General features: G+C 34.5%; 1 protein-coding gene across 2 annotated transcripts in view; it reads right to left on the bottom strand.

Annotated features, from left to right (window-relative positions):
• The window catches only part of hdac9b (histone deacetylase 9b), a 49203-nt gene that overhangs the window by 22820 nt on the left and 3353 nt on the right, over positions 1-23030 (bottom strand). Inside the window, exons 2-5 of one of the 2 annotated variants that reach the window (XM_056476058.1) lie at positions 14257-14498; positions 14005-14155; positions 10798-10921; positions 8720-8841 (exon numbers count right to left, since the gene is read on the bottom strand). In XM_056476058.1, coding sequence (XP_056332033.1) covers positions 8720-8841; positions 10798-10921; positions 14005-14155; positions 14257-14498 — 639 coding nt within the window. Of the gene's footprint in view, positions 1-8719; positions 8842-10797; positions 10930-14003; positions 14156-14256; positions 14499-23030 lie in introns of both variants that reach the window. The other variant, XM_056476057.1, reaches the window with a different exon arrangement.

The raw sequence follows: 23030 nt of genomic DNA on the forward strand, positions 1-23030 counted from the left end.
AGTTATTAAAACTATTATGTGTAGAAATGTGTTGAAAAAACTCTCTCTTTCTCTCCAGTAAACAGAAATTTAGGGGAAAAATAAATGGGATTAATAATTCAAGGGGGGTTTAATGCATCTGATTGCAATTGCTATTATATTATATTATATTATATTATATTATATTATATTATATTATATTATATTATATTATATTATATTATATTATACAACAAATTTGCCTTATTCATAGTATGACATAGATCTGACATAGTTCTTTATTTGCAGTCCTTCAGTTAAGAACTTACAATCTTCCTCATTTTAGAAGCGCTGACTAAAAATACACACAACCAGCTGTATAAGTCCACGAGAAATGACTTAATATGACAAGTAGGAGACACATCTGTAAGCAGCAGTGGTGATCTCAACTGGACCGCAGGCCGCTCAGCTATTTTCAGGCCTTCTCCTGAGTATCAGAAGCAGGTCTGTCTGCTTCATCCAGCAGTGCAGTGCTAATGGGATGTAAATCCCTCTAGTGTAGCGGGCTGAGAGCGAACTGCAGGGAATCCGCCTCGCGCCCCACACCGGCCTGATTGCCTGCTATTTTTACCTCTGTCACCACAGGAAAGCTGCCCTGCCGCTGTGGAGGTGGAGGAGCGATTGTTTGGTGGCTTTAGGAGGAGGTTGTGATCGTGATGCTATGGAGAAACACTTCGCTCTCTGCTAAAAACAGCCGTCATCATCAATCTGACGGAGCGACAGATTCGACACCTGCTTCATTTTTCTCCACGCTGACACACAGACTGGAAGCAGAGGCCAAGTCAAACATGCATATGTATGAGCAGAGCTTTAACAGGTCCATAAATCAATCATATTATTACATTTGAAAGCATTATTTATGGTTATATAAATTTGTATGTGTATATAACATAAATGAGTGCACCGCCTTTGAAAATGTATATTTTTATCCAATTGTTAGTGATTATAGACATTAAAAAATTATATTTAAATAATTTATATACATAGTATTATTAAACAATTATATTCATTAATTAAAAAGTGTGGTCATTTAAAAAAAATATATAAAAATAAAGAAAAAAGAAAAATAAATAAATAAATAAATAATAAATTAAATTTAACTTAAATTTAACTTCCACTCTAAGAAAATGTAATTGTGTCCCTAACACTACACCAAAGATTTTTTTTTATATAATAGCCTCCCACATTAAGTTTACTTACTTTTGCAACCTTATTAACTAATTATGTTCATATTTGTTTTGATAAATTACTATTTTTATTTTAAATTACTATTTTTATGTTCGTTTTAAAAGTATTATATCATATTTACTTTAGTTATATTTATATTTTTATTTATTTATACACTTATATACAGTTTATGTCCTTTAATCAACTTATGAATCAATTATTGTCATCATATTTTTATCGTATTTTAACTTTTATCCCCATTTAATCTATTTTTTATTCTATGTTAATCTGCGACACCTGCTTGGCTTTTCTCTTGCAGACTGGAAGCAGAGGCCAAGTCAAACAGAAATATGCATGAGGTAGAGCTTTAACAGGCTCATAAATCAATCATATTATTATATTTGAAAGCAGCACTGGAGAGCAAACACTACTGACTGATGTTTACTGTGCAGTGTAAACCCGAAGACCAAGTTCACTTCGGAGTTGTGTGGTTTATTAAGTGTCTGAAAGGTGTAAGGGTTGTATGTGATGAAAAAGACAATCTCTGCTAAAATGTAAGCAAACATTGATGGTTGAATAAAATATAGTTGTACTATTAAAATTCTGTTTATAAGTAGTGTAATACATAATTATTAGCATTATTAACTGAAATTGAATGACTAGCAGAGCGATATGGTTGTATATCGGCACTGGTGGGAGGTATGTGTTGGCTTAAGGTGACGCTATACAGCCATATCGCACTGCTACAAGTGTAATATTGCATTTATACAACAGTTCCGTGGCATAATCGTGTATATATAAAAGGAAATCAAACATGAAGAGTCTAAAAACCCTTATGAGGAACTACTTTCTTCCACCATTCATTCACACCTGCAGCTGACATCAGAACAGCAGAAACAGTGGCTCATTTACAAACGTCACTTTTGAGCTAGTATTTGAATGATTCTCTAGCGTAATGTCTAAAGTGATGACAAAACAGGTGATTTTGCTGACATTTTAGGATTAGAAGGCTGAAATGCCATCAGTCTACAGAGATTTCCTGGTATTTCTCTATTGCAATCAGGAGCCGTGTTCCCAGACTGTGCGGTTTCCCAGTTTTGAATTTGAGTGTGCAGGTAAAAAATGGTATAGGCGAGTTGACAAAATTTGTGCGGTTTTGAAACGTAAATTTTATGTGCAACTTATTTAACAAAACATAACTGTGTGCTCCTACTCCATTCAGTTAGTAGTGACCATTTTTGCATAGTGCAAAAAGTGTGCGCCCACTTGCAAGAGGAGGTGAAAGATAGTTGGATCAAAATCTGACTCCCCAGACTAATCGGACTCCCGTGCACGCACATAATAATGATTTGATCACCTGTAGTTAGATATTATGCAGTTTTTTTCTTCTAAGGGCTTATTATGCGGTCTCCGTCGCCATCTTGTGGATGAACAATATCAACCGACTCAGTGACCGACTAATGGTCACTGACGTGTCTCTTAGAAATGATAAATGTTTTAAAATAGGCACTATCCTAATAAACTGCATAGTTGCAATCCAAAAAAAGCTTCAAAAGTACATTATGTTGTCTAACAGCAGCAATATTTTACAAACTGTAAAGTGTCCTCTGCTTGTTGCTGTATGTGAGCGGAGTAATACACAAGGGTGAAGGGTGAAGGCCTTTCCTCTAACAATTTTTGATGTTCAAGTCTTAAAAAGTTATTTTTGTTGACATTTTTATAGTTTCACATTATATTTAGTCTCGATTGTTGTTCTAAATTATGGTACAATTTTTTTTCTGTTTTATAATTATTTAATTATGACTATAATTATTTTATTGAATTATTTATATATTTTATAATTATATATAGTATAAAAAAATATTAGCCCTCCTGTGCAATTGTTAATAATAACTTGCCTAGTTAACATAATTAACTTAGTTAAGCCATTAAATTGCACTTTAAGCAGAATATCTAGAAAAATAACAAAGAAAATATTATGTAGTGTCATCATGGAAAAGATTAAAAATGATCAGTTATTAGAAATAATTTTAGAAAACTATTATGTTTAAAAATGTGCTGAAAAATGTTCTCTCTCCATTAAAAAAATGGGAAAAATATAAAAGAATTAATATTTAACAGGAGGCCTAATAATTCTGACATCATATACATTCACAATATTTTTTTTTTGTATAATTTTTTATTACCCATAACTAGGCCCACACGGAATCTGCGTGCACAGAAATCCGCAGATTTCCAGCCCATCATTAAGTCTATTTATGTTCTTGTGTAATTGTGTGTAAATTTATATTTATTCCATTTTTAAATTAATTTCAGTGATATTATCGACTTATATGAAATTGTTCATATAATTTATTTACAACACAGTGTGTAAAGTAATATTTTCTGTCTTTTAGAAGATATATTATAGAGACTTGCTTTGTTTAGGAAATAAATGGATCTACATGAATATGCATTGTAAACATTAAATAAAAGTTAAACGCTATTATATTTATTTCATATATTAAGAGTTTAGTTGCGATACTTCCAAAATCATTTCACATAAATCTGTAGATTTTTTTACAAAATTATCTGCAGAAATAGCAAAAAATTTCCACAGATTCTGCCTGGCCCTACCCATAACATAAACGTAATCATACATTTAGTACACAATTGCAATATTCTGACCCAAATATTGTCCCCTATTTATGTGCATCTACTGCATTTCTTTAACAGAAGAGCTGAGTCAAACATCCTAAAGAAAATTGGTCTTTACACACACCTGCTCTCACACACAGTATCTTTGATACTTTATCTCTTCAGTTAAAACACAAGCACCTGTTTACCCAGGAGACGAGAACAATGTGACGCAACACCACTACCCTTGCAAACCATATTACTTCATCATTGCATCTCACTTCATGTTTCTTGTTTTGTTCCTGTAGGGAACAAAGACATGACATAATAAACCAAGTCTGGTATGACATCCCAAAATATCCACTATTTAAGACTCAAATCCTTCTCAACTCAGTTGCACCTGCTCCACATGTTTGTATGTGGGTCAAGATTAAGAAGGAGGTTTTTCCGCTCTTCAATAAGCCGGCCTATTCCTGCATTCGGCAGTGTCATGTGCCCCAAACACACAGATCTTTTGTTTTAACTCCAAAACACAGCATTAAGAAAATAGGCGTCAGGTAAACAGGCTAATCATGAGATGCTCTAGAGATAAATGGCTTTATTTTGTTTTACAAGTTCAAGCTCGGTCAAGTGTTCTCCACAAAAATAAGATCAAACCAAAGTTGTTGATATGCCACTGAGGAAATAAGGGAAACCCTGGGACTCTTTTCTAATGATCTAATTGCATAGTTTAAAGCGCACAACCATGATGCATTTAGGTTTGAATCCACTTTTGCTATTTTAAAAATTAGAAATATTATCAGGGCACCTGGCGCATGGTCTAAAAGTGTTGTTCTCAAGCTCTTAATTAGTTAAGGGTGTGTTTTGTGTGTAACTTGTAGGGGTGTCAAAATTAATTGTTTCTTCTGTGCACCGCGATGCAGACGTGAACAATTCTGTATCGGTTAAGTAATAATCATAACCGATTATTATGTACTGACGTTATTTATCTCATATGCGCTCTGTCGCGAGGGAGGTGAGAGCGGGTATTTACAACACTCCAGGCGCCAACTACTTAAAAACGCAGAAACTGTGCACAATTTCACTGCGTGTGTGTGTTTTCTGGACAGTCTTTCACTGACAATTACAGCAGAAGCCCCTATTTCTCTGCGATTGAGGGAATGAAAGTGAACTCCATTTCAGCTGCTGGCGTGACTTTTCCTCTTGGCTGCTGGCGTGACTTTTCCTCCCCTCTCTTTTCCTCTTGGCTGTTACAGCGATACTTCTGAATATAGGTCTGCATTCTGTAGGCTGTACCTGTGCATTGTCGTGGGACCCGACCAGATTTCATGCTGTGCGGGAATAAATTTCCGAATAAAGCGCGGGAGCAGTCGGTAACTCTGGTGTAATTTTAATAAGAGTGGGCGGTCTCACAATATCGCTCCCGAGCGAGCACACGCTGTGTGTTTTTGTTTGGTGCTGTCTATGTTTGTGTATGTGTGTGAGAGACAGTGTGGTGCTGTGTGTCTATGTGTGAGTGTGTGTTTATACAGACAGCTTGTTATAGCCACCCCCCAAAATATAATACTGTGTATGGAAAGCATCGTCAATACACCGTGGTGCACCAAGATATCGAATTAAACCAAATTGATAGCAGGATAATCGTAACCGAATCAAACGGTGAGACCAGTATAGGTTCACACCTCTAGTAACATGCATTAAACCAATCAGCGTTCTGACCTTCTATTACCTTTAAGAGTGCGTTGCATTTGCTAGATATCCACCCAGACTTATTCTGAAAATGTACTGCTATATACATTTATGGAGATTGTGAAATACGTCTCAGGAGGTGTGTTCTTTTGCAGTTTTTGTTTTCACAAATCCACCAGGGGTAGCTGTGTACGCTTTTTGAGATCTCAAATTTCTCTCGCTAGCCATTTGTGCCTGCTTTTCTCACGGAAATCCACCAGCGGTTGCTGTCAACTGACCACATTCTGGACTGAATGTGGACTGACGCAGTTTTAATTTCACAGCTTTGTTAAGCTGCTTTGGCACAATCCATATTGTAAAAGCATTATAGAAATAAAGATGAATAGAATTAAATTGAATAATAAATATGAAATTCTATTTCAGAAATTAACATTCTGCTCTAAAAGAGATTGATCTGAAAAAAACAACTGTTGTGAAGACTGTGAAACACAGTACCATACACAGCATCATCAAGGCTCAACCTAACAGCAGCACAACCAAGAAATCAGAAAAGCAAAATCCATTAAAACTACTAAAAAGTTAACACCGGAACTACCAGAACTCTTTAACTACTAGGGTGACCGTAGCAGTCATTCTAACCATTCATATAAGACTGTACCAATCTTTTTGTCTCATCATTTAATTTATAATTAATTACCCTAAAAATTAAATTTTTGTTGGACTATAGGCTATAATTGTGTAAAAGTTACTAGACTTCCCATAAAGGTGCATACCTTTGTCTGGCAAAGGGGAGAGCAAATATTTTTCACTACAGTGAAAATGTTGTTTGTAAAAGTTTGGAAGACATGTCTGAGGTAATTTTGCTTTTTGTTACAGAGGTATGCATATCCAAAGGCACAAGAAAAAGTAGCTGGAATGGATACAGTCATTTTCAGCATTATGACCATTTAAGTTAGAAATTTAAGTTAAAAAAGACGTCTTTTTTATTTGTGATTTTTATTGAAATACCAATGTTAAAATGAAATACTCATATATTTAGGGAAGTAAGGGTACTATACTTATATGGGTCAAAATTTTACTCCAGTCTTAGTCAAGGTTCAATTTTCTGAGTTTTGAATGGCAAAAGTTGTTAAATACGGTAAACATTTCGATTTGCAATTGCAATGAGATGCCAAAATGTTGAACTGGTCAGTCTCAATTTTACTAATATGGCTATAACTCTTTACTAAAAGAGATATTTTAATTATGTTAATGTTTATTCTAAGCCGTACGTGCTAACATTTAAATTCCGGGTGGGTGTTTGTCTGAATAACAAGGTTGAGAACCGGGTTAGTAACTGTACTGTGGATATGGACTGGGTTTCAGGCGGCCGCTGCGATCAGATACTATACCAAAGTTGGCAAACTGGCGGTGTTACAGACTGTATCAAAAAGCTGAGGACCGGGGGGTGAGGGTAGAGGAGGAGGGAGGGGTGAAATTACAGGAGTTTTCCAGGAGAAATAGCAAAACGGTAGGGTGGCAGGAGATGGGTCTGAAATACGGGAGACTCCTGGAAAAAAACGTTAGTGTTGGCAGCTATGTTCTAGGACCACAGTAGAATAATGACAGAGTTTGGCCACTATGGTGATGCTATAACTGGGGGGAAAATCAGGATTTTTCTACTGAATGAAATTGCCCAAAGTGCTATTGATATTTATGAAGGTACTACACTGTAAAAAAGTTGACTCAACTTAAAATTCTAAGCCTCAGAACATTTTTTAGTCAAGTTCTTAAATCGAGTCAAGTGCAGCATATGGGTTGAAAGTTGAGTCAACTCAAAAATGTCCTGAAGTTTGTTGCCTTAAATTTTTTAAGTTGTCAATTTTTTTACAGTGTAGTATGTACTATATATATATATATATATATATATATATATATATATATATATATATATATATATATATATATATATATATATATATAGAGAGAGAGAGAGAGAGAGAGAGAGAGAGAGAGAGAGAGAGAGAGATTTATAATTATTATTATTATTATTAGTATTATTATTATTAGTATTATTATTATTATACTATTTTAAGCCTCTATTAAACATGACCTCTTGTCAGTGAATTTCATAACATAAAATCATGAATCCAGGCCTTTTTTGCTTTCCTTTTCTTTTTTCACTGTCACACAACATGTCACTGTGTAATAGATAGCAAAGCAATTAATATCTGTAGGTCTTCCTAATAGTGACAGCTTCTTTCTTTCATTCTGTCTTTCTTCTTCTTCTCTGGACTGCCATTGCTTTCTCAGCAGGCTGTTTGGATTCCAGAACCTTTCGCTCTTTTAGCTTCTCAGGATATTGGCTGGTTTCAGCGAAGCGGAGCAGGAATTGATGCTGAAACTGGGAGGTTACTGTTCAAAAGCTAAGACAATAAACATGTCTCTTTCATGTGTCTATAAAGTGCTTATTTGAACAGAACAACCTACATAATTGCCTTAGATTAGTTTACATTTGGCAGGCACAGTCGGCATAATTTGGGATTAAACTTCCCTTGTCTGATCCCTAAATTATGTAAATAGACAACATGCCAACCCATATGGTAAAGCATTTAATCAGGTATAATTGTTTACCATCATAATTCAAAGGGACACAAAGGGGAAGGAATGTAATGTCATTTCCGTGACTTAACAGCACAGTTATGAACGGTTCGCCCTTTGCAAGAACTCATGACTGGCCGGCCAAGTGGGAGTCATAACTCACATTAATACAGATTTCCTACGAGACTCCCTCCAACACTGAGTCAACAAACCTGTGGTGTTTTCTGCGAAAAAGTCAAGGATTTTCTAAATAATTAAAGTCTCCAATATAGCTGAAAATTATATACCTTTTAGCGTTTTAGGAAATCTGTGGTTCCATCGCATGCTCAGAGGAAAAGAAATCCTACTGTGGAAATTCACTCTTCATTTGCTATACTTAAGCTCTCCCTGAAATAATGCAAATATGAGCTTATGTGCTACTTCTCAAGGGATTGTGTAATTCTGGGAAAAAAGACTTGAACTCCTCCTCTCGTGTTTCAGTGCAATGGCTTTTCACCAAAACCACAAATTAGATGGAATGTGTACGTTTCGTGAATGCAGTGGTGATATTACAAAATGAGTTACTGCTATTTGTGACAATGCAGCTCATTTTCTTTCCATTTTATTAGTTTTTGAATAGATTTTGAGAGGCCAACTTTCAGGAACCTACCTGTCTTCCTCAGAGGAAAGTCGTCCCGGTAGTCCTGTGGGGAGGGCAAGGAGATCTTGCAGGAGGAGGACGCTCCTCCCAAAGGAGGTGAACTTTGCTCCAGAGAGGTGTGATGGGAGGCCCTGAACAGAAAGGAGATGCAAACTGAACTCCTGAACTTACCGTGCAGTCATAAATACAGCTGACAGCTACTCTGAGCTCTATTACAATCCTCTTGAGCATCACATTTCTGATTATTAGCAAAAACTGGATCAAATTGTATGTTTTTCCAACTTCATTTATGACTACCTTTTTAAATTCTAAGTACAGTTAACTAAATAATGTCATCAAAAACTTTGAGAATAGTAAAAAAAAAAAAAAAATCTAAGAAATTATTATGGTAACACTTTATTTTGATGGTGCATTTGATTATTAGTAGACTGTCTGCTTAAAATCTGTTGATACCGCTCCTACAACAACAGACATTTAACTGACTATAAGAAACTTTGCAAGTAAATGTGAAATTACACTAACCCTAACCCTAATCCCAACCAAACGGTTTGCTTATAATCTAATGAGAATTAGTTGGAATGTGCTTGCAATGTAACTTAAATTCAACAAATGGACCATCAAAATAAAGTGTGACCATTAATATTGCTTTTTTCAGCCAGAATGTATGAAAAGTGTGATAAATAATCATGAAATATAGTTCCTATATTTCCTAATTTTTGCACACCATTGTTGTGTAAAAGCCCCCCGCTCCTAGTATGAGCCTGTTTCTTACTTATTGTGTTCACCTGTTCCTTGTTTATTTGCTTATTTACTGTAGTTCAGTGTATTTGTATTATTTTTTTCAGTTCCTTGTTGTTCAATGTCTATGTTGTGGTATTCTTTGTGTTATGACCGCAGCATTATAGTTAAACCTCTTTTTTTGTTGTTGTTGTGCTATTATTATGGTCGACAAAGCACCAGGTTAAGAAAACATGTACAAATAGAAAAACACTAACAAACTGAGAAAACTTTACCAGTTTAAAAACACATATGCATACAAATTCTCACAGCAAATGCACATAAAGACATGTGCTGCAAATAGTGCATACTATAAAAAAATGAAGGAAATCTGTAGGAGGACTATACAAGTGACAAACCTGCTTCCTGTTTAGAGTCAGCAATGTTGTCAGAGGTCTGAAAGGTGAGTTTTTTTTGCTTATTTTAAAGTCCTGATCATACAGTCTCTTGATCTTTGTATACTTTAATCCCTGATGAGTATTTTCTACCTGGACAAATTTATTTTTATTAATAATTGTATTTACATGTCTTGTGAGAATTTCTGTGCATGTGTTTGTTGTTTTATTTGCAGTGTGTTTGAGCTCTCTCAGCCACCATACATTGCTTCTTGCATATATATACACACACAGTTGAAGTCAGAATTATTAGCCCCCCTTTGATTGTTTTTCCTCTTTTAAATATTTCCCAAATGATGTTTAACAGAGCAGCGAATTTTTCACAGTATATTTGATAATATTTTTGTCTTCTGGAGGAAGTCTTATTTGTTTTATTTTGGGTTGAATAAATGCAGTTTTTAATTATTTTAAAAACATTTTAAGGTCAAAATTATTAGCCCCTTTAAGCTATATATTTTTTTCGATAGTCTTTAGAACAAATCATCACTATAAAACAACTTGCCTAATTACCCTAACCTGTCTAGTTAACCTATATAACCCAGTTAAGCCTTTAAATGTCACTTTAAGCTGTACAGAAGTGTCTTGAAAAATATCTAGTCTGTCTTCAACAGACATTTAACTGCTATAAGAAACTTTGCAAGTACATCTCAACTTACACTAACCCTAACCCCAACCTAACAGTCTACTTATAATCTAATGAGAATTAGTTGGCATGTAGATGCAATGTAGCTTAAATTCAACAAACGGATCATCAAAATAAAAGGTGACCAAAATGTCTTATTCACACCAAACCCTTTAAATTAGAGTGAATATGGCTGACCTATTGCAATGCACTACAGTTTTCATGGCATTTCCAGGCAACATCTATTTAAATTACTTCCCATAAGTTAATAAGTACACATGAAGATAACTTACGTGTACCAGAGTTTAGAGCTCTGTGTGATTTTCTGTGGGATCCCATTCAATGTACCGTCTTTGGTGGATTTACTCAACAGAAACTCTTGGAGTTTCTGCTTGACCTCATTGCTGGCCACTGCACCTGTCAGGCCAGGAGACGGACAAACACAAGCAAATCATAAGCATCTTGAGGTTTGATCAAAATATATTTAAACTTAAAATGAGTACAGTAAAACTAGGACATTCCTGACAGAGCTCAGCTAACATTCTCTTATTATTTTGCTACAGTGACCGTGAACTGAAAGAATGTTTTGCAGAGTTTGGCTTCATTTCAAGGTCAGAGAAATGATTGTATTACTGCCACTCCCAGACACAGCAGGATTGGCCTCAACCAAAGAAAAAAAACAAAACAAAAAAAAAAAAACAATAGCATCTCTCCTACACATTCACCCACACACTCCAGCTCAGATGCATCTGAGCCTCTACAACGTTTTTTTTTTTGAGCAGCCTCACTCAAGTGAAGGAACATCTCCCTCTTCTGGACAGCAGGAGTGAGGCATGATTAGATCATAATTTATGTGCAAAAGGCATCATTGATCACTGTCACCTTCTCCTCCATCAAATGATGCCACTTCCAAATCATAGCCTTAAAGGTGTATTGTATGCATTGTCTGTTAAATTGAATGCAAATGTGACAGGACTGACAGAATGGGTATAATTGTAAAATAGTATTTATTTGTAGAATTTATATATAATTTCACGTTTTTAATCAATTGATGTGAATGAAAACAGCTTAAACTTGCTATTTCTGATTTTTTTTTCTCTCTAAATAACACAACGTTGTTAACATAACAAAATAATTAAAGCTGTAGGTTCAATTGTTCAAAAGGACAATGACAGGGTTTGTAAATTTGTAAAGGGTTTTTTATTAAAGAAAAAAAATCTGAGAACCAAAGGAATTATTTCCTTTACAGAGCAACTCACAGAAATCAACCATCAGTCCATTTAAGAAATTATGGGATGAAATACTTTTTCTTCACTCTATTTATTTTCTTATTTCAGGGACAGATAATGTATGTTTCTGTTATATATTATGATACATTATATTTTATATAAAACGAAGTCTAAAAGAATACAAACTTCTTATAGTCCAATTGACTGATTGATTTTTATTTTTGAATGAAAAGGGGTAACACTTCTCCCTCCTTCTAACTTTCTATTTTACTTTCTCATTATTTTGAAACTAAAATGTATAATTTTTCACCACAATTTTTCAACACTAACCCTCTATATTGTATTTTTGTATATATTTACAAAATTATAATATTCCAATGCTAAAATCTATAAAGTGCATTGATCTGAAACTTTTAAATTCTAAATACTTAGTCTGGCATTCCAAGAACCTGCTTTATATTCTATTAACTAGTTTATTTCTTTAACCTTATTTTGTGTATTAAACTGACAGTGACTTCCCATTTACAGTACATGTTGTTCATATGTTGTGCTCTTTTGTAATTTACTTTAGATTAAAATGTTGCCAAACGATATGTATAGCCTAAACATATATACCCACATTTAATCACAATGTATTTACAGCTAACTGTGAGCTAACTACAAAACAAAACAAAACAAACAAAAAAAAAAAAAAAACACACACACACACACAAACAAGTTACTTTAAAGGTGTTGTATGTAAGTTTTTGACTGTGTTAAAGCATAAAAATACCAGATATTTAAGAAACATGCCATGTAAACATACTTGTTTATCTGAAAAGCAATCCTAAAGTCAGATCTTTGAAAATGCTTTTTCTGTGCCTGAACGGCTGTCTTTGTTTTGGTAATTTTAACCTGCCCAATGCCAGTTTAGCCAATTATATTTCAGCACTCCCGGTTGCCTTGGTGGAAAACTGCAAATTTCATTCATCTATTCAGGAAGGCTCTCAAAGCATGCGTCCATGACCGATATGCGACCTCCGGTGGACAGTAGCAGACTCCGAAATGAGATTCAGTTCCACATGAGGTCATTAATTAGAAAATAATATAAATATTACAAACTTAAACATTAAGTGAGCAGGTTACATTGTAAGAGTGTCTCCTAACAACATGTTACGTAATGAGATTTGCAGAGATTTGAAGCAAAGAATATGCTCTCACTCAAGAAATGGTAAGGTTTATAATCTATTTATTACATATTAACCCTCTTTAACATTATGAAATGTAGATGTTGAATCACTCATATGTGTTTAGTTCTAAAGTTCAATGTCAAATGGTTTATTTTATTTTCAAGATCTGGGATGAACCATCTGATGCTGCTTATATAGTATGGCAATAAATGTCACGTAAAATGGTATTTAAACTCACTTTGTTAGCATTTAACACTAAATAAAGCACATGAGGTTTATCTGAGGTGATAATTGTCATACTTTTCTGTTGTTCACCTATGAGAACTAGAAGCTGTTTCTAAAATATCAATTTGAGGTGTTGGTTAGGACAAAAACTCTTTTTAATAGGATAATATGGAAAATGCTTTTATTTAGAACACAGTTTAAATCACTCGCTCCTGTCCTTAATCTGGCAACCTGCGCTTGTGTTTGTTTTGATCCAGGAGTACAATACCAAGTTCAACCACTGGGTGTCAAACATTCTGCATCTATAATAAAGTGAGTACTGTAAACTCATTGCCTTAAAAGTGACAAGTTGACTTTACTTAGTGAGTAAACCCATCGTAACGGTTGACTTATTTTTGTATTATTAATTAATGTATTCAAATATTTTAAGTTAACAGGTTTACTCACTTTTTAAAAGTAAAATGAACAAATTGCTTTTTAGCTTAATTACGCTGTAAAAAACACTTGCTGACTTAAATTTTTTAGTTGAATCAAATTAACTTTTCTAGTCATTTAAACGTACACCAATCAAACTGACTAACTTTGTATAACCTAAAATATGTAGACAAATTCTTTTTAACTTTTTAAACTAAGTGAAATCAACATAAACATATTTGTTGTCTTGACTTTTTCATTACATTGTTTAAAATGAAACACTATACATTTAAATCCAGCTCAAATTAACAATGTCACGCTGTGTTGTCTACAATAACACCTTCTCACATCAGCATGTAAAAAAAGCAGACGTCATATAAATGTGTCATCTGACTGCTGACGTTTTGATGTGGATAGACATTAGACAGCTTTTGTGTGGGTGATCGTGATGATGAGCTCTTACTATCTCTGCTCCGTTCTCTGTTCCGCAGAACCAGCACTTGTTGTTCGCGTCGATGTCTCTCCAGTTCTCTCTCCTGACTCTGGAGCTCTAGTTTCCGTTCTTTCTCCAGCTGCTCCTGTTGTTGCTTCATGGCGTGAAGTTCCTGCTGCAACTGAGAGTCAGATGTTTATTATATATTTGGATTACAGTATATGACTGTATTGCACTTCTTGCTTTTAGCATTGCATCATCTCTCAGGTTTTTTGTTGTTACCTTCAGGTGCTCCTGTATTTGTGCCTGGTGCTGGCGAACTAGGTTTTCATGCTGCTTCTGGAACTCAGTGATGAGTAACTGCTTCTGAATCTGCTGCTGTTTCTGAATGAGGAGCAGTTCTTGTTGAAGTTGTCTTTCCCAGACAGTGACTTCTGAAGCAGAGCCCTGCATCCTAACGTCTGTACGAAGATCCAGTGGAGAGCCTGGATCAAGAGCCAGTGGTACTTCTGGCTTAATGTCCACTGAAAAAAGAAAAAATACAATAGTTTAGTACATGCGTTTCCTAAATGCCATTATTATTATTATTATTATTATTATTATTATTATTATTATTATTATTATTATTATTATTATTATTATTATTCTGCTTTCAGACATAATTGAATAATTGAATACATTGCAAAAATATCTGTAAATTAGCAGTTTTTCCATATTTTGTGATTCAAGTTTTTAATTTTGCCCATTTATTTATGCTTTTGAATTGGGTTATCTTTATTTCCAACAACTTTTAACCTTTAAAAAGTGACTTTTATTAACATTTTTAATAGTTTAAAATGATATATTGTCTAGTTTGGTGTTAAATAAGACACTACAAAAACCTTGTGATAAACATTTACTGTATTTTACTGTATTTTAACAGTACATTTTCTGTTATTTTAAAGCCTATTTCGCTATATATTATTCTATCTATATATTATACTTATACACTATATTATTTCAAACTACTAAACTGTTGATAAAAGTCACTTTGTTAAATGTAGAGTTGAATTTTCAACATCAAAAGTCAACAGAGCAAAGATCAAGATCCAGTAATGCAATTCACAACTGTAAATAAAAGGAAAAAACTTGTGATTTACAAAATGTTTTATAGTGTATATATACTGTATGCATGGCAACTTTATGTATTTGTATTGTATTACCAAATAGCCACTCTAGAGGTTTCATATTTGAATGTTTTTGAGATAATGAGCTTCAAAGTTTTTGTTTCCCATAAAAACTAAAAGGATGTGGGAATAGGTTTTCTCTATACAAAAAAGACACTTCACATAATTTAAATATGTTTTCAGAACATAAGATTATTTGAATAACCAAAGTCCAGGGTGATGAAATATCTGTGGTTTAAAAATCCATAATATTTGAAATGTTAGACTTTCAGTCTAAGCCAAGTCACGTGGTGTGACCAACAAAGTCATGTTCTGCAATTTTTAATGAATTATATATTTGTATATTGATTGATTGTAGATTTTCCTTTTAAATTTTTTTTACTGACATTATTAAAATTGTACTTTTAGTTTGTGCCAGCAAGGAGAAAAGAGGATGTAAATATACATAAATAAAAAAAAAAAAATAAAAATAAATAAAAAAAAAAAAAAATATATATATATATATATATATATATATATATATATATATATATATATATATATATATATATATATATATATATATATATATATATTATTATATATATATATATATATATATATATATATATATATATTATTATACACAAAAGAAAGAACAAAACAATTAATCCTCGAATCACATGCAACATATACACAGTTAGATGATTACTAAACTAAAACATCATAACATCATAATCGGTAATCATGGAAACAAATCTAAAACACAAGAAAAACAAGTGAAACAAGCTTCACAAAAAATCCACAAAATCTAGCTGTTAAACTGTTAAATTCACTGCCTTTCTTGTATATAACCTGAAAAAGTTATATTTAATAGGGACTCTCCGATCGATTGGCCGGAGATCATCAGGCGATAATCACATTTCACAACTCGATCAGTACTCGTTGATCTAGCCAATCTCATGAACCGATTGCAAGTGTTTGTTTATGAATTTACAAGCTTTTTTTGTAAAGCTGCTTCTGACCATTACATGTATGCAACATTCTTAATTTATTATCTTAGGTAAGGTGAGATCTCATAATTAAAGGGTAAAGGGGGGTTAAGAAAGACTCACTTTATGGATAGAAACCCGATTCAATGCAATTCCACAGCAATTCATCACTTTTTTATTTAGTGCCTAATTCATGTTGATTTGTACAATCTCATTCGTACATGCTCGTGCCAGAATGAGGGGTAGGTTTAAGTGTGGGGATTGGGTGCATGCCTCCTTTTAATAATTGTACATACAATATATTTTCATACAAGTAAAATCATAAGAGTTAGCCACTTTTCTAACAATACATCAACTAGAAACGTTTCCTCATGAGATTGGGTTGGTTATATTGTAGTTCAAGTGTGGATTCTTTTATTCTCTAATTAAAACACTTTTAAAACTTTCTGATAGTAATTAACACTTTTAAAAATAAAGTTTGATGGGAAACGCATTTCCAACATGGTAGAAAAAAAATAATCTTCCTCATTTCCTCTTCATTCTGATTCAGCTGAACATCGCCCTCCAACTACTTCTCAAATTCATCAAAAGTTTGGCCCCATAGGAGCTCCCCTCTTACAGTATCTGGAATAACAGCTCTATTTTTGTACTGCTCTGTCTCTACAACAATCCTAGTCAATCCATGCACAGTTCCCAAGGTTTACTACTATTACTATGGTACAAACTGCTTTACTGCAGTGCTCTACTGACCCCTCTGGTCTGTATGAAGACTGCAAATGCAGAGTTTGTTATTCAGACAGTTGTGATGTTTGTGTTCCTCTTATTCCCTCATCATCCTCCCTCCTTAGAGCCAGCATCACACCTTGATGTTGTAAATTGATGCTGTAGGTTTCAAGCTGTGTCTCATTACAAATGATGCTGCATAAGAAAACAGTGGGCATCCCCATGGCCCCAATAACTATATAACAGACAGTGAAATCAACAGAGACCATCCTCTAGAAAGTGGTTGAGAAGAGATGCTCATCATAAGAGACTCTTCGACATGATGAAAAGCAGCTACAAATGAGTTTGTTTGGAAAATGTACTGTGTTTACAGAATATGTACAGTATGATCTGTGGGTGTAGAGAAGAATTTAGTTGAGATATACTTATGGTCGAGGGAATTTAGGTTTCGCATCGAGGGGAAAGCACTCAGTGAAGTCAGTGGTTGTTACACAACTGGGAATGATGCAACAACAGGAAGCCCCGCTCTGAAAACAATTCACTTTGAAACTGACTAAGCAACTGTCTGGAAACATGATAATGTCAAATGTTTTTTTAGCTGGTCAGCATGATGGACTGGTTGGCTCATTTTTGATGCGTGTTTTAGCATTTTCACATCAATGGCTGATAAACTGCACAGAATCAGTAACTAAGTGGAAACAGTGATGTCATCTATGTAAAAAATTGCTGTTCCAAATTGCTGACTGTTTTGTAAAATATATTGTTTGTGCATGATAATCAGGGTCAATCAGGCCAGAGTTGATGTTTTTTTTATTAAATGGAAGGATGGATGGATGGATGGACAGATGTTTGGGTGGGTGGTTGGATGGACATAATCATGGATGGATGGATGGATGGATGGATGGATGGATGGATGGATGGATGGATGGATGGATGGATGGATGGATGGATGGATGGATGGATGGATTGATGCATGGATGGATGGATGGATGTTTGGGTGGGTGGCTGGATGGACATAATCATGGATGTACGGACGGACGGACAGACAGACAGACAGACAGACAGATAGGATGGATGGATGGAAAGATAGATAGATAGATAGATAGATAGATAGATAGATAGATAGATAGATAGATAGATAGATAGATAGATAGATAGATAGATAGATAGATAGATAGATAGATAGATAGATAGATAGATAGATAGATAGATAGATAGATAGATAGATAGATAGATAGATGGGAATTTCATAAACACACTAGATGCAAGAGACTGGATTCATTAGCCATGTAACTTTAATCCTCAAAAATCTTGTTATTGGCATAACACACTACCACCTGTTCAGCACTCGCGCACACACAGAGAAACACACAGACGCAGACATACACACATAGGCAAAGCTTTTAAACCATGGATTCTATCCATGAACCAGTGTCTCTTAAGCCTTGAATATTCCCCTAATGAGTTGCCATAGCAAGGCACTTACTGTGACACACGCAGCAATTCACACATTAATGGTGAAGCGTTACTTGTTTGGTTGAACATAATGTTCTCCGCCATCATCAAAAATGTCTGCATGCGCAAAGGCTGATTATAAATAGCAACATAAAAGCAAGTGGTGCAATCTTAGGCTATGACAAAAACCCACACCCAATCCACCACCCAAACTGGCTGCCATGGCAACGCTGGCGACATCATAATGACTCCTCTTCCTGCAGATATTGAGCTGCGCTGTGTGGTGTCTCCTCCCCGAGAGCACCCATGGATATTATATCATCCCTTATATAAGACACAAACAGACGTGCACACACACAAGCTCCCTCTTTCTGTCGACAATGAGACATGTCGGCTCCAGTTGCATCTGAAGCAAACTTTTGGGTGTTTAGCAAATAAATTCACCTTGGATTGTTGTCGTGACAGCACTTCTTGGAAGAGAGCCGAGTCTGAAGCGACGAAAGCGGCTCTCTAAAGTGAAGCAAACGGATGACCCTAAGCATCCTGAAATGATGGGGGGAATATTAATTCTGACTTGAGAGAGCTCTTTACAAAGAGCAGCCTGTGTTCTTACAGCACTCGTGAAGTCAGCCAATGAGCTTCAACAATGAGTCACAGGCATTGGGCTCGCTGCCCTAATGGAGCTAAAAATAGCCTCAGAAACACCTGCTGGCTTGCAGCGCTTCGCCACGGTGATATCTCATTTATCTTATGTTTCCCTGCTTGCCCTCCCCACTACCGTCATTAAAAAGACACACTTTGATCCGACCATCCAGCCGAGCTCTCGGCAAAGAAACCTCAGGTCAACCCACTCACACCTCCCAACTCAACTGGTAGGAGGTGGTTTGCAGATTAACGGTGACCAGGTTAGACCAAATGGGCCTCTGGATAACACAACTTAACCCTGTTCCAGACCGCGTGGCATCATTGCGACACATTGTTGGGAAGGGAACTCTGACATCTTTAAAGGTCTGTCTGACGCGCACTTTTAGTTCTAATGAGGGTTACTGTAAAGAATTGAATGCTTCCGGTTTTGGTTCCTCTGCACGCTTCTGGTTTCTTAACAGTAACATCAGCATTCTTTCAAAACTTTTGAGGAATATTATATTTAGTATTAAAAAAATCACTGCCAAATGGATAGATAACTACATTTAAACAGTTTAAACAATAAAAATGAGTTTTTTTACATTTTTATGTCACATTTTGTCTCCAAATTATGCATTGAACCACAGTATTAAACACACACACACACGCACACACATAAAAAAAACATTTCATGATTTAAAGAAATGAATTTTACAGTTGTGTTTTGTTTTGTTTTTTTAAAGTAAATTAAAACAATTTTCAACGATTAAAGTTCCACGTTTACCACAGAGAATATGAATATTTTCAGGCTTGACTATATATATATATATGAATATTTTTTCTTCTAGAGAAAGGCTTATTTGTTTTCTTTCTCCTAGAATAAAAGCAGTTTTTATTTTTATTTTTTAAGGTCAATATTATTAGCCCCATTATGTTATATATTTTTTCGATAGTCTACTGAACAAACAATCGTTATACAATAACTTACCTAATTACCCTAACCTGCCTTGTTAACCTACTTAAGCCTTTAAATATCACTTTAAGCTGAATAGAAGTGACTTTAAAAATATCTATTCAAATATTAATTACTATTATCTTGGCAAAAATAAAATAAATAAGTTATTAGAAATTAATTATTAAAACTATTTTGTTTAGAAACGTGTTGGAAAAAATCTCCCTGTTAAACAGAAATTAATAAACAGGGGGCTAATAATTCACAAAACATACAAATCTATAATAATTTATTACAGAATTCAACTATACTGTTTGTCCCAAATGTTCTAGTAAAAAGAACTGATTTATTTCTTGCAGGAATGAGACTACACTGCTGGATTTGAATGTGTTTGATTCAGTACAAAGAATATTGTTTCCTTCATGTATGCTACTGGTCACGCTCAATGCTTTGATTTACTACAAAAGACAAATTCAAAATATTTTTTTATTTGGTTTCCCTGAATGTTTGTGATGTACAATAAACAACCAAATCACAAGAGTCATTCGTTAACAAATCATCACAATCTGCGCAGCCTGCCTTCAATCGATGCAGCCATAAGTTTGATGTATTTGCATAATCATAATTTGAGTGAAAGCTCAGTGTACAAAAACTGTCAACCAAACTAAATACCAAATGATGCCATCACTAGATTCCTTTTATTTGGAATCCGTCCACTGTACTATAAAAGAGTAAATAAAGCAACAGGTTGGACGCAGAAGAACCGCAGTGACGTCCGTGTTTTCCATCAGTCCCGCCACTCTATTTTAATTATGTTAACAAGGCACTTGTTGAAACTACAGCGGGACGCGGTCCATTTCTGCATCACCTGACATCAGCACTAAATCAATGTTATGAGACAAAACACGCTCGCACCTCGTGTTTTGGCTTCGAGCCTTCGCGAGAACATTATGTGTAATGAAGCCAAGAAGAGCTGTTGATGCTGAAAAGAGAATCGCAAACCAGCAGTAACTGGGCTAAATATAACTGCTTTTCTGAGCACACTCTTAATATAGGGAATGTGTGAAAGACTGTCAAACGTGTGGAGCCATCTGGTTATTTTAACTCGGGCAAAAAATAAGAACACCCTGTCAAATTTATGTAAGCTAGCGAGCGGCCCACTTTACCCCATCACAAAAACAAGCCACCTTAGCTTTCGTGAACTCTCCTCCTCTACTTGTGGTTTGACTTACGAGTTCTCATGACTTTAGAGGAGAATTGCAGTGCAGATGTGGCACTGAATCAGTAAACACAAGTTCGGAGGCCGAAAGCACCCTGTTTTATTTTTAGCAGGAAGGGATGACATGCATCCTGCTTCGCGTCCAAACAGTTCCCTTTCCCCACAGGGCCCGACTTAAGGGACACGGTGACTCATCTGCTGTACTACATTTCCCAAAATCCCTTGAGCAACGCGTTTCTCATAGACTGATGTTTCTCATTACCGTTGATTACAGAGATGATCAAAGCACCGAGTTTGTAGCGCAAACCTCCCACACACCGTTAAGTGAAAAGGTACTAAATTAGACTCTTAATTAACCGTCTATGCATACATGACACTTTTTATTGGCAGAAAAGTCTCGCACAGTGATTTGCTAGCTTTTAATTTGAATGGAAATTTCCTTTGCTTTTAAATCAGCTGGTGATGTTAAACATGTAAATTAAATTATATGGTTCATGACATTTTTAAATGTTATTTAAAAAAATAGAAAATGCTGCATATGTTAACCTTTCCTATATATACACACAAAGGCTTTACAGATAACAAGCTGCAACATAATCAGGTGCCCAATAAATTAGCCTGTGGCTCAGTTAAATTGAAATCTATTTTCAAACCTTTGTTGTCAGGTACAGTTTTTTATGTTTTGGGGGGATATGGCGTGTTTCTTAGCAAAAACAGAGTGATGCTTTTTTGGCTGCATATGCTGCGGTGACTGAGTGCTCATTACGGCTGATGTTATTCTGGGCTGCAGGCGTGTCTAAAGCAGGAAACGCTGCTGTATTTTTAAGTAGAAGCTTATTCCTCACAGCAAAAACAGGACAGGGGGAATCCAGATCATCCCATTCAGCAAAAAAAATGTGTTCTTGGGGATATTTTAGGATGCGTTAAAAAAAATAAGCTGGTAAAATAACTATTCAAAAGTGTACTTGCTTACATGATTTTTCAGAATATTCTGGATGCATTAAAAAATGTAAAGGGAAAAATATTCTCTAATTTAAGATTTGTCTAATCAGATATTTATAAAAATGTCCCAACAATTAATTAAATATCTTTGAGTACACCCCATTTTGAAAATGAATATTTTTATCCATTTCTCAGTGAATAAAGGCCATGTTTTTTGGTACATTAAAACTGATTTATTAAACAAATATATTTATTAAAATAATATTTTAGTCACCAAACATATTTAAAATTTGAAAGATAATTAAATTCAAGCGAAATATTGCAAAATAAATTACAACCAACAAAATTTTAACAAAGTTTAAAAATTTTTGCTCTTGATTTTTCCTTTTTTAAAATTTGTATTTAATATTTTTCTAATACATATAAATTTGGGTGGACTAGTTTTTTAACCGTTATCATAAATAATTTTGATAGATAAGTTCCACATTTGGCTTCAGTACTGACTAATCTAATGTATATGCACAAATACAATAATTTAAAGCTTCCTATTAAAGATATGAATTTTAAAAATTGATTTGTGAGGGGTGTACTTATATATACTGAGCACTGTGTGTGCGTGTGTGTGTGTGTGTATATATATATCTTTCAATTTTTTTTTTCTTTTTTAAACATTTCCCAAATAACGTTTAACAGAGCAAGGACATTCTCACAGTATGATAATAGTTTTTCTTCTGGAGAAAGTCTTATTTGTTTTATTTCAGTTAGAATAAAAGCAGTTTTTAATAATAAAAAAAAATAATAAAAAATTTTAAGGTCAAAATTATTATTCCCCTTAAGCAATTTTTTTTCGAAAGTCTACATAACAAACCATCATTGCACAATAACTTGCCTAATTACCCTAACCTGCCTAGTTAACCTAATTAACCTAGTTAAGCCTTGAAATGTAACTTCAAGTTGCATAGAAGAGTCTTGAAAAATATCTAGTAAAATATTATTTACTGTCA

This window comes from Danio aesculapii, chromosome 16 (assembly GCF_903798145.1).
Source record: "Danio aesculapii chromosome 16, fDanAes4.1, whole genome shotgun sequence".
NCBI classification, from domain to species: Eukaryota; Metazoa; Chordata; class Actinopteri; order Cypriniformes; family Danionidae; genus Danio; species Danio aesculapii.